This window comes from Mixophyes fleayi, chromosome 7, assembly GCF_038048845.1.
Source record: "Mixophyes fleayi isolate aMixFle1 chromosome 7, aMixFle1.hap1, whole genome shotgun sequence".
Lineage (NCBI taxonomy): Eukaryota > Metazoa > Chordata > Amphibia > Anura > Limnodynastidae > Mixophyes > Mixophyes fleayi.
In genome coordinates this window covers 44,887,337-44,900,536 of record NC_134408.1, presented here as the reverse complement: position 1 = coordinate 44,900,536, position 13,200 = coordinate 44,887,337, and the positions used below count along the sequence as shown (strand labels likewise).

General features: G+C 42.1%; 1 protein-coding gene across 1 annotated transcript in view; it reads left to right on the top strand.

Annotated features, from left to right (window-relative positions):
- RRN3 (RNA polymerase I transcription factor RRN3) overlaps nt 1-12,934 on the top strand; it is a 29,382-nt gene extending 16,448 nt beyond the window's left edge. The window contains exons 13-18 of the mRNA XM_075179775.1: nt 278-408; nt 740-924; nt 4,440-4,548; nt 5,486-5,638; nt 6,231-6,315; nt 11,172-12,934. Coding sequence (XP_075035876.1) covers nt 278-408; nt 740-924; nt 4,440-4,548; nt 5,486-5,638; nt 6,231-6,315; nt 11,172-11,327 — 819 coding nt within the window. The 3' untranslated portion in view covers nt 11,328-12,934. The remainder of the gene's footprint in view (nt 1-277; nt 409-739; nt 925-4,439; nt 4,549-5,485; nt 5,639-6,230; nt 6,316-11,171) is intronic.
- The last annotated feature ends 266 nt before the right edge of the window (nt 12,935-13,200 follow it).

Below are 13,200 nucleotides of genomic sequence, written 5' to 3'. Positions count from 1 at the left end.
CTCCGTTCAGCTTCTCAAGTCAAGTGATACTCTCAAGTGTCACTTGCGTGTGTGTATATGAATTGACTGCATTTGCTCTCATTGGAGTAATGTTAGTTTCTGGGCATGCGTAGTGTGGAGTCACACAAGATACCCTACACAATCAGCTGTATGTCTGATCATGAATCATTTCCTCCGTATTTAAAATCTGTATTGAAGAGGATGTTGACTCCAATAATATATATTATATGTTCAACACTGTACTCTATCTTTTGTGTGCTAACAAAAATAACTGCAGGGATTTGCGGAAGCTTTTTTGGAACATCTTTGGAAGAAACTACAAAATCCAAACAACCCTCCAATTATCAGACAGACTGCCGCCAGTTATATTGGGAGTTTTCTGGCTCGAGCCAAGTTCATTCCTGTGGTGTAAGTATCGCTCTGTGGTTCCCTGTAGTATATTTAGTTCCGAGTCAGTGGGGACGTTAACATTCAAAAAGAACACTCGGGGAACTGTAATCTGTATATGATGGCTTGTTATGAACAAAAAATGAATTTTGTGTGTGTTGAATTTAATTAATTTAATCAGACTTTTATTTACTAATATACTTTCAATATGCAATAGCCCATAGTAAGTAGTCAGCCGTTAGCTTTGATCAATCTAGTGCAATGTAGGCTACTGAAAATGACCGTGGTTGTGGTGACTTACAGCACTGCCTCTAATGCTATGTCTTTCATCCTGTGTGTTGCATGTTTACAGGACAGTGAAAGCTTGCCTCGATCTCCTCATGAATTGGCTTCACAGCTACATTGATAACCAGGATGCTGGGAGCAGAGCTTTTTGTGACATTAGCGTTCACGGGCCCTTCTATGCTGCCTGTCAGGCTGTCTTCTACACCATGATCTTCCGACACAAACAGCTTTTAGAAGGGAACTTACGGAAAGGTACATCTCAATCGCTATTTGTGTTCATCACATATATAAGGTGTTTCATGTTATTTGTAAGTTGTTTTTCTAAGTTGAAGAATGCATAGCATGGCCGCAAACCTGGCTTTTCTGTTTAGCATGCTAAATAGGCCTGCGCTGATACGGGTAGCTCAAGACGTAAATAGCAATTTAAAAAAAAAAAATTATTTATTGTTATTTGAGATTAATCGACTGAAACTAGCTTTTGTATTTTATTAATGATATTGCAGTCCACGTTTGAAATAAACATGATGTGTTGCCAACATAATTTGTAGTTCCCACTGATTAATGGAGTACTTTAATTGTGTATATTTCCTCTTTTATCATGGGGGACACTGTGTTGGTCACAGTATCTTGGGCACTTTTAAATTTGCCTCCAAAATCCTAAGTTCTTCCCCCTCTATACCCCAGAAGTCTGCTGGGGACTTCAGTGCGTATATTTAAGTGCCTATTAGAGCTGGGCGCTTTTTGTTTGTTTATTTTTTGAAAAACTCTGGATGCCGCAGGCTGCCTCAGTTTTAATGTTCTTTCATTTGATTTTATTGGACTTGGATTGGTATTCCTCAGCCACAGCTCTGGGGACGCCTGTTGTGGGATGTGGAGGTGCCGTGAACAGCACCTTCTTGTGCCAACAGCTAGCTCCTAGTGTGATATCGCCTCTGGTGGGGTCCCTGGTCAGTACTGCAACAGTTCCCCATGCCACCAGTGCCGGGGCCATGCACCGGAGGTGCAGCAGAAATGGTGCTATGGTAAGTGCTTCTCCTCTCCTTCTGGAGAGGGGAGCCAAGTTTTAGAAATCAGCCCCACTACATGGGGTGGATGCAGGGTCCCTGGTTCAAAGGGGGGGGGGGAGCAGGTAGCAGCCCCACGCATAGGATGCTGTAGGGGGGGGAGGGGGGTGTCCCTATTGATGGTGGCCATCTTGATACTGATAGGAAGAGGGGCTCTCCCTATGTAGCATCTCCTCTCTCAATGTTGTCTGGAATTCCAGTAACTTGCACTGAACTTTGTGTCTTGGGGATTCTGTAGTCTTGCCCTTCTTTAGAGAGAATCTTTTGTTCGGTCCTGACCTGGACAGGATTATTTCCTTGGCCACTGGAGGAGAGTTCTTGCTTTAAGACCTAACAGCCCTATGTTTCATACTTTAGTCCATGAGAGGGGACAGGTAGCAGGCTTCCAGAGAACTACCTTCTCTCCTCATGGAGGTTATCGCAAGTAAACAAACTTAGACAACAAGTTGTCCATGCTGACTAAGTGTATGCAGGCTTGGATCTTGAAGTGCAGATTACCCACTAGGGTTCTCCCGTGGTGGAAGCTGTCTGCTTTTCTTTCTGGTTGGTGGTTAGTTCCCATCACATACGCCTGGGTGCAAGTAAAAGTAGTAGCGTTTCCAGTCTCGGAAGAGCAAAGGAGATTGGGTTTTTACTCTAATCTCTTCCCTTTCTAAACCTGTTGTCCCAGGGCATCCAACTTTGTCTAGACAAGTTCAGGATTAGGTCCTTGAGACTGTCCTCTTCTTCAGCAAGGAGCAAGGTGAGTCCATGGTGTCCTTGGACATCAGTGACGTGTATTTGCATATTCCAATCTGGGGGAGACACTAGTCTCCTCAGAATCTCTGTACAGGGCAGTGATGGCTGCCCTTTCAGTGGTCCAAGAGGGCTGCCTGTCAGCACTTCCTGGATGATCTGCAGATGAAGGTGCAGCATTCCCCTACCTTGCTACAGGCTCATGTTCAGGAGACAGCCCAGACACCAGCTTCGGTTCTTGCCAGAGGACACAATTCTCTCCTCACAGGGGCTTGCGTAGAACCTGTTGGATCACAGACCTGTGTCTGTTCACTTTGGTTAAAAGTCCTGCGCGTGGAGTCTTCTTTTGTGGCGATGTGCTATACTTGATTCTACTTCAGTCATTATCTGTCAGGTCAGTTCATCAGACTGTCTGGTGGCTAAAGAGTCTACCTAAATAGGGAGCCCCCCTTTTCTCCTCAGGATATGGATATTGTTGTCTGCAGATACTCGGCTCGGAGGCTGCAACCTTTCAGTGGAGATTTCGGGTCTTGGTGCTCCACTGTACAGAGGTTGTCAAATGCCCTACTCAGAGCATGCCGTTCTGTTGTGCAAAGGGCCTGGTGAGAAAGGTGTTTAGGCTTTGCCACAGTGGTCATCGGGAAGGCACCAAGAGTGTCCTGCCCTTGAGAGGAGCCTGCAGGATCTTGCAAGGAATGGAGCAGTCTAGACATTGTTGCAGTGTTTTCCCTGGGGGTGGAATATTGGGATGCAGATTTTCTCAGCTAGTCCGTTCTCCATGGGATGATGGATCCTGGAGTGCGTTTTCTCCTGGACAGGGAATTCACAGGCCCTTCTAGTAGATGCCATGACGGCACCATGAGTGTTTTGGTCTGTTTTTTTTCTGTTTCCTCTAGTAGCTGGGCTTCAGGGTGTATGGAAAAGGTGCTTAGGTGAAGTCAGCCTCTATGTGAGGTTACGTTTTCTTTTCTTTTTTTTAAAGGCCGTCTTTTACAGCATGGCTCTTAAAACCATGATACTCAAGTTCTACGGCTTCCCTGACCGCGTGGTTCAGACCATGCTTTGGCTATGGAGTCTGTTTTTGGCCAGGAATTATCTTGGGGTCTGAAAGGCCTGTAACTCCTGGTGTGAACGGAAGGGGTTTTCTACCTCTTCGGTTGGGTCCATTTACTTCTCTTCTAGTTGGTGGGTCTGGAAGAGGGTTATTGAGACTTATTTACTTGAAAGTCCAAGTGTCTGTTTTATCGATTTTCCTTGGTGAAAATGGATTGTTACCAGAACTGCAAACTTACTTTCTGGGAGCAGTGTATCTGCAGCCTCCATACATTCCCCAGAAGCTCCTTGTGATTTTATGCTGGGCCTGTCTGCCTTGCAGCACGTCACATTTTGAAGTTTGGTTTCTGTGGAGAGGGCTGTCCTTCAGACTAAGCCTATTTTCACCGTGAGGTGCTTCCCAGGTTCCAGCTGAGTTGGGATATCATGATTCCGACAATTAGATCAGGGTGGGTCTGCAGATGAAAAGGGCTCTCTTCATTCTCTGGACGTGTTCAGAGCCCTTTGGAGCTACCCCAGAAAATGACATGTCGCCAGTGTCCTATGTAACAATCACACTGTAGCTTCTATAGTAAGCTCCAGAACATGGACATCGGGAGCACGTTGCTATTTTTTTTTATGCGTAGAAATACACATAAGATGGACTTTGAAGATGCCAGACACCTGTATAGGCATCAATGCGATCACTGACTCTCCCCATATATCTATATGCGCACATTTCTCTCACATTTCTCACTAGTGTGTCAGGTAAAGTCCTCTCTCACTCCATGACAAAATGTATTTCAAATATGTTATTGCTCCAGAGAAGAACTTTTACGTAGGAGATGGCACCTGCAAAAGGTTTTGTTTGCTATTAATATTAATAGATATGTATTAAACTTTGAGTACTGACCTTTTTTTTGTGTTTTTGTTAAGGTTTAACCTACCTACAGGCTCTGAATTTTGAACGTATTGTAATGTGTCAGCTCAACCCTCTGAAGATTTGTCTGCCTTCAGTGGTTAACTTCTTTGCTGCAATCACTAGGTAATTACAAAACTTCATCATTTTCCTGAATATTTAAAAAAAAACAAAAAAACATTATTACTGATTGTTTTGCAGTGTCCCCAAGCAACTAAAACACACCTTTCAAAATACAATATATATTTTTGGGGAATTGTTTATTGTAGACAACCAAAAAGAGACACTGACAAAATGCTGAGCTTTTCAAATCCCCTGTGACTTTGAGTGGTCCTTGCATATTGGAAGGTGCAGGGGGGGGCTCTTTAGTTCGTTTTCTCCACAAGGTGGTTAAGAACTGAATATAAAATAATCAGGAAAATAAGGTAGATTCTTAGTTAAATGACAACAATAAGGCAATTTAAAATGTACAAATGATTTTTTGGGGGTTTTTTTTTGTTGTTGTTTTTTTCTATATAACCTATAACCTGCACGCAGAGGAGGCAGCTATGTTGAGGGCTGAAGTAACATTCATGAAAATGCAGCCTTTTGATTTACTAGAAGTTAGGAAAATTACTCAGGCAATTCAGGTTTAATATACATAGGGAATAACTAGTGAATTGTGAAGCTGAATATTGGGTCAACGTTTGCTCTTTAAAGCTTTTCCCATTTTAAATAATATAAAAGTACCGACCGCTTAGTAAGTGTTGCTGAGATTCCACTGTACTTTGAATCTAATGAAATTACTTTAAATAGGTATTATTGATCCCTTTGGTGAAGGGAATAGTGGTGCACACTGATCAGATCTTCTAAAAAAAAAAAAAATACATGAGCATACTTCATTTGTCCATTCACCCTACAGGTAATAATGTCTGTGCTCAGGAGATTTAAAATTATGTAGTTCTTTTAATCATTGAATTTATTTCATATTGGCTACATCAACAGCTGCCATAGTTTTTGATGTGAATGAAACACTTTTGTTAATAAGTCTTTGTGCTGATGTCTTATCACCTGTGTTCTCCAGGAAATATCAGCTGGTGCTTTGCTACACCATCATAGAGCGGAACAACCGGCAGATGATACCCATCGTAAGAAGCAGCACTGGCGGTGACTCAGTTCAGATGTGCACTAATCCACTTGACAGTTTCTTTCCTTTTGATCCCTGTGTTTTGAAAAGGTTAGTTTTGTATAGTGCTGAATATTTAGTTACGTCGCTTGTTAGAAAACTGAAGGAAACCTATTTATTGAATATGTTTAATTTTTTTTTTATTGATAGAAATTGTCTATCCTGCAGTACAGCAGGAACAAGCAAAAGGTGTGCCGAGGAGCTGGTTCTGCCATTTTTGGCTATGTGGCTGCTCATTATCCCGTAAATGCATCTTCTCTGTCGCTTGACTCACTTAATTTCTTGTCTCAGAAAACAAAATCTCATTCTTGTTTGGCAAGAAATGCGATGTACAAATACAGTTGGCCCAAGCTAGTCATGGACGCTCCTGATGCACCCAGCTCCTACTATCAGTAAATGCAACATTTTGTGATGGGAAAACATGAAGATTAGATGTTTACCCATGCAAATGCCATGCATAAAGTGCAAATCATGTTTGTACTGGGGGGTGCACTTCTTGCCATAGATTTTTGGTAATTACTATTACTGTAATTTTTATTTGTGGCTATATTTATGGGCTTGGACTCTAATCATTATCATTTTTTTTACGATGTCAAGATCCTATACATGCTTGACATTCACCTGTGACTGTACTTTTTGACAGGTGTAAGAAATGTATAGATCCTGCTTATCAGCTCTGGGAAGAGTCTAATGCAGAGGAATTGAAACGACCCCAACAGCCAGTTAAGGTATGTTTGTTAGGTGATTATATTTATGCCACTATTACTGTAGTAGTTTTTTTTATTAGTGTTTTTGTTTATTTTTTTTTACATTTAAGTGCTACAGTGGTCCAAAATACATACCCCAGGTTTAATGCTCATTTAAACAAAATGGATCTGCAAAATTGCATTTAAAGTGGTTCTTATTTTGATGGGTTTCAAATGAGATGAATACATTGCTTTACCCTTAACAAGCTTAAATAAAAATATTTTATATACATCTTTCATGGGTTTAGAAACCTTCTTTACTATACCTGGGTCACCAACAGTTGGACATTATTTACTGAAGAATCCCACACATGAAATGTGCCTTGCCAGATGAACAGTACTTTATTATCTGATTACACTTTGGGGGGAATTAAATTCAGCCTGTCTCAACGCGGCAATAATTCTATTACTGTTAAAACGGTAATTTTAACCCTGATTTCTTCTCGCGGCTCCCTGAGCTTCGAGCAAAAACCAGCGTTAAAGATTATTGTATTAAAGATAATAGAGCACACTATTATGGTAACAAGATGTGTTACTTTTAGCAGTATCGTGGCCAATTGAATTCCCCCCTTTGTGTGTCTTTGGGTTTTGCTAGGTGTAAACGGACACTTTATTGCATTATCTAGTAGTAGAAAGGAGGATGTAATTGTAAGTCCACCTTTTGTGGGCTCTTATTTTTGGGGTTAAATGTTCAAATTAGACAGAGGGGGGTCTATATTTGCAAATTTAACTTGCATCCTGTATCTAACAGTTGGTTATATACACTAGTACAGTGCCTCTATTATATACTTTTTTCTGCACAGTTTCAAAATGCATAACCATATGTCTCTTCTGGCCGACATCAGTGATTTGAGCTGTGTATTGTTCTATTTCACTCAAACCTGATGATGTTGGGCTTGTGGCTCATCAGTATGGGATGAAGCTTAGAGAAAGAACTGAATATACCTGGGCCCCAGTTTACTAAAACTGCAGGAGAGGTGCTGTTCGATAACAAGTGTATATAACAATGGTTAGATATAGGGTATGGGTTATATTTGCAAAATAGACAGCCTGGGTCTATTTTGTGCATAAGGACGACTTCTCTTTTATTAGCGCTGTCTCATTTGCTATATGTGGAGGCATATTTAATTAATGAACATTCCAATAAAGTTAGTTGTTCTATTAAGCCCAAGAAAACATTGTAAAATAAAGTCTGCAGAGGTGGATTTGTTACAGTATTTGAACTCTAGACACGCAAGCGTAATTTTGATGTTAACCAGGTTTTCTTTCATCCGATCTGGGGGACACTGCTACCATGGGGTTGTGTGAGGGGCGAGGAGTTGGGCACTTAACTAGTTAACTTGTTATAGTATGCTGCTGACAAACCCCTCTCTTCTGCAACCCCCCTGAAGCCTCTTCAGTTTTTGTTGGGTGTACTTAAGTTTTCACATAGTTTTAATATTTATTTTACTAATTATTTTTATGTAACAGGAGTGTGTTCTGTCTCATACAGAACACGCTGGTTTAAGGAGAAGGGAGCAGGCTGTCAAACAGTGAGAGCCAAACTTGTACTTTCTCCCCTTTCTCTCAGTGTGACAGGTGGCTTTTAAGCCGCTCTCACACTGACCTTTACTAGATTACTGGCGCTACCATGAGTGGTAGAGAGCGCCGGTAATCGGCGTCGGATGCTCCCTCCTCAGATGTAGGAGGGGGGAACTTGCTCAGGACACTCAGCAGCCACACAAAGTATTTGGCGATTACTACCTGTTGAAGAGGTAGTAAATCCCCAGGAACGACAGTATACAAAGTAATGAAGCAGGGTGCAGGATGGAGACAGCTAATAAGAGCTCCCCCGCCTGCACAGATGGGTTGGACTCTCCTAAGATACGCTAAAGAATCTACCCGGGAAAGACAGCAGCTACTCCTGAGGACAATGCAGAGCTGCTAACAAACACCTCCTGCTTCAGTCATTTTAGCCTTATGGAAGGCTAAGTAACTTCACAATTTTAATTCTGTACTCTCTATATTTAGATAGGGGTGTATTAGAAGTGGAAATATTGTATGCAAATAGATTAATAGATAGAATTCTACTTGCATAGATGTACTTTTGCTTCCACATAGCTTTAACAAGATACTATCTTTTTGCTTCTGTCATAGATTAGTTAGTATCTTCTGCCTATTCTTGTGTGATTGCCTGTATTACATTTTATTGCTGTGACTCTGTTCCATACAAAATGTCTGACAAGGGTAAAGCACCTCGTGCAAAATATTACACTTGCTTCAAGTTACATTGAACAGCAGAACCCAGGGGCTCTTTTTGCCCCTTGTCGATTTTTTTCGCAACTACTTTGCCCCACGACCTACAAAGAAAACAGGCAATGCTTCTCTGTGTTGCCTCTCTCCTCTCCGCAGGAGTCATCAGGGAAGTTCCGGAACATCAAAAGAGACAGGGTTTCTACTCCAACCTCTTTTTGGTCCGAAAGTCGAATGGCTTCTTCTGCCCTATCTTAAACCTAAAACAATTGAACTTACACCTGAAGGTCGACAGATTTTGGATGGAATCCCTCAGGTCGGTTATCGGTGTACTGGAGGCAAATAAGTTCATGGTGTCTATAGACATCAAAGACGCCTAGCTTCACATTCCTAACTGGGAAGCACTTCAGGCTCTTCACAGTATTCTCTTTGGGACCTGCTCACTACCAATTCAGAGCTCTCCCATTCTGCCTTGCAACAGCACCAAGGGTGTTTACAAAAATAATGGCGGTAATGGCGGCCTGTCTTCATTCCAGAGGTGTGCAAATAGTGGCCTACCTGGACGATCTGCTAATCAAGGCTGCCTCTGCTCACCCTGCTCGACCAGCATCTACAGCTCAGGATCCTGGAGATGCATGGGTGGATCATAAATCGGGAAAAATCCCAGTTAACCACTTGCCAGAGAATGATTTTTCTGGAACTGATAATGAATACCAGCAAACAAAAGGTATTCTTATCAGAGGACAAATCTCGATCCTTGCGGGACTCGGCAATTCGAATTTTGTCCTGCCGCAGACCGTCTGTCCTCTTATGCCTGCGCTTACTGGGAAAGATGGTGTTGGCCTTCGAGACTCTTCCTTACGGTCAAATTCACTCTTGTTGCATCTAATGGGACCTCTTAAAAAAGAAAAAAAAAAGTGGTCAGGATCCCATCAGAAGTTAGAACGCCAATTGATTCACTTGTCACCAGAGGCGGGACAGTCCCTCAGATGATGGATAGCCCAGGACAACTTGCTAGTCGGCAGGTCCTTTGCCCAATGGTCATGGATCTTCGTATTCACAGATGCCAGCCTGGGGATGGGGGGCTGTGGCCCTTCATTTGAGACTTCAAGGGCGCTGGTCCACTAGTGAACACCCTCCTTAGGGCTAGAAAACCACTCTCTGCTCATATTTACCACCGCATTTGGCTTACCTACATTAGATGGTGTGAAAGCCAGACTTGCCACACGGCTTCGTTTCGCCTCACGGGGTTCCTCGCATTTCTCGAGGATGGCCTGGATGGGGGCATTTCTCTGGGGTTTTTTAAAAGTACAGATTTCGGATCTTTTGGTGTTTTTCCACCATTGCCTGGCAGACATTCCAGATGTCAGGACCTTTCTACAGGGAGTCCTGCATATCCAACCTCTCTCTGTTCCACTCACGGCACCCTGGGATCTTAATATGCTTCAGGGACCGCCCTTTGAACCGTTACAAACTGAGGAGTTATGATTCTCAACTTGGAAAGTTGCCTTTCTACTAGCTGTTGCATCAGCTTGTAGGGTTTCCGAATTGGGGGGCTCTCATGTCGCGAACCATATATCTGGTGTTTCACAATGACAGGGGGGTTCTTAGAACAGTTCCAACTTTCCTGCCAAAAGTTTTCTAGGTTTCATGTTAACCAGGAAATAGTGGTTCCAGTGTTCACAGAGGAGCCACTGGCTCGATGGAATTTCTGGATGTGGTCAGAGCTTTCCAAATCTATGTCCATAGAACATCTAAGATTCACCGCACGGATTCTTTATTTTATTTGACGTCTCAAAACGAGGATGGCCGGCCTCCAAGCAATCAATTGCTAGATGGCTTACGTCAACTATTAAGCCTGCTTATATCAACTGCTAACTGACCTGTGCCAGATCGTATTGTTGCCCATTCTACCCGTTCGGTGGGCGCCTTTTGGGCTGCGTGAAATGGGGCTTTAGCGAACCAGATATGCAGAGCAGCCACTTGGTCCTCAGTCCATACCTTCACAAAATTCTATCAACTCAATGTATTTGTGTCGACAGACGCCAGTTTTGGCCGTAGTGCTCTACGTGCCGGGCTGTCAGAGCGGTCCCTCCCTTAAGGGGGCTGCTTTAGAAAGTCCCCAGGGTATCAGTGTCCCCCAGATCGGATGAAAGGGAAAAGAGGTTTTTTATACTTGCGATAAATCCGTTTCTCTGATTCCATCTGGGGGACACTGCGTTCCCTCCCTTCTGCTCTTCTGCTGTTTGGTCTCTGGTTGGTTGTCTCCCCTTCCTTGGGGCTTTATATTTAAACTGAAGAGGCTACAAGGGGATTGCAGAGGGGAGGGGTTTGTCAGCAGCATACTTTAACAAGTTAACTAGTTAAGTGCCCAACTCCTCACCCCTCACACAACCCCATGGTAACAGTGTCCCCGAGATGGAATCCGAGAAACGGATTTATCATAAGTATAAAAATCCTCTTTTCATAACTGCTTTTATAAATTCTTTAATACTATCACTGATTCAAGTATAGTAAATATTGAATACTGTCTATAACTGTTCATTCACTATGATTTGGTGTAAACTGACTACCTTTTGACATTTAACCCTCTTCTATACAATCAGGGGACAACTGCCGATGATGAGGATGACTTTCTTAAAGGAGACACACCTCATGACGGCATGGTTGGAATCACACCAGGTTCCTTTGAATCTTATATGAAAAGCCCATCGAGCAGTGTGGGCTCCCCTCCTGTCAAGTTCCTTCAGCGGCCCTTCTGAACATGTCGGGCACACGTGCAGAATTGCACTCCTTAAGCAGGATACCTCATGAGGTCCATCACTACTAGAGTTGTCACAAGCTGTGTGATAGCCAGAGGAGAAAATGACAAAGGTTATTTGTGCACAGCTATAGCTGTCTAGCTGTAAATTGTCCAGTTATAATCAAGGGACTGTTAAAAATCTGTTCATTGTGGTTTCAATATCACTGATGGTTTAAGTGCAAAAGCGTTAGTGGTGAAGCTGAATACTTCATGTAAATGGATGTTTTAACGGTGGCAGAAAAATAATAGATGAACACAAGGGCATTGTTGCTCTTCATGTAGAAAGCTGTTGTCTGTTTGACAATGTCTACAGTTTGGAAAAAAACAAACAAACCATGATTATTTTTCCCACTGATGAATAAGGGTGGGTGGGCTGTACATCTGCAATCTAATACTGAGATATATGTACTGTAACTCCTAATTGGGGATTTCCTCCTCATGTAATATCCAATCATCGGACTGAGAAGCACTTTGTGTGGAGACTAGCAGTTTCTCCCCTTATTAGAAGACTAACATACTGCTGCAAAGAAAATCATACATTTTCTGTTGTGAATCTTTCGCTATGGAAGTCCTTTTTATATTTAGAATTAAGCCTCCTTTTGGGGAAAATACTTGATTCCATAGAAGCTGTGTTGTGTGATAACAAAAATTCCCCTACGATGATAAGAAATTTATTACGATAACTATATATATGATGATAAATACCCTAATTGTAGAAGACACACAAAAACGATACAACACTTGAGTGGCAATTCTTCTGGCGGCACTGCACGGATATCTACTGCATCTAGTCCTGCATGGCTGCACACTTCACAGGCAGGGAGAGACCTCGGTGGAAGCAGTGCTGTCCATCTCCGATCTGCCTTCTGAGCTACAATAAGCAAAGGGGAGGGAGATTTTCAGTGATCTTTTTCCTGTCTGCTCCTAAAACCTCACAGAGCACGGAGGCTGATATTTGGAACAATGTGAGACAAGCCACCTGTAAATACTGCTGTAATAAAAAGTAAGACAATACCACCTTACCTTCACTTTCTGTAACCGCAGCATTACTATGGGACTGTCGCTAGGGGCAATTCATTATTTTTCCTCTCTTAATTGCCAAGTATACACTGAGAGTTAAATATATTAAATGTTAAAATCATCCCGTGTTAAAGCGATTGTCCACTTTTGAACAAGCCCTGCTAATTAGATCCTCCCTCAATAATGTATTAACCTGTTATAGTTACTTGAAAAGCTAAAACCATTTCAGTCCGCCACATCTTCTAGTGCTTTCCTTTCCATGTAGCAGCAGTGTAGTGGCATCCAGTAGCAAGTAATGGGGGGTGCCCCCAATCCAGGAATACACATCGGTAGCGTGGTTGGGCTGACCAGCTATTTTATGATTGTGTTGGTGAGTTTATAATATTATGAAAAAATGTTGTCCTGCAGATATGGTGAATGTGTGGTAACCCATTTCATCCTAATACATGCAATAATAACAGTTATTTTGATTGCGTTTTTCCCAAGTTATATATAAATTGTAGTATGAATGTATGCAAATTTACTGTAATAAAACAACTTTTTTTTACTGTTTATTGTTAATGTGTTCATTTCCTTTTTTTTTGCTCCAGACACGTTTGTAATAACAGCATATTTTGTGGTAACTTGAAATCTTTATTAAATGTTACAAACATATCCAATGAAAAAAGGCAGGATGACCTGAATCGTTTCTTGGGCAGTCGCTTTCCTTCCCCCCTGAAATTCAACAGATTTTCATAAGAGGGTTTTACCAATAAAAGTCTTAACGCCAGAACTACAATGTGTCATAGAAAATAGCTACCTGAAACGGTTTA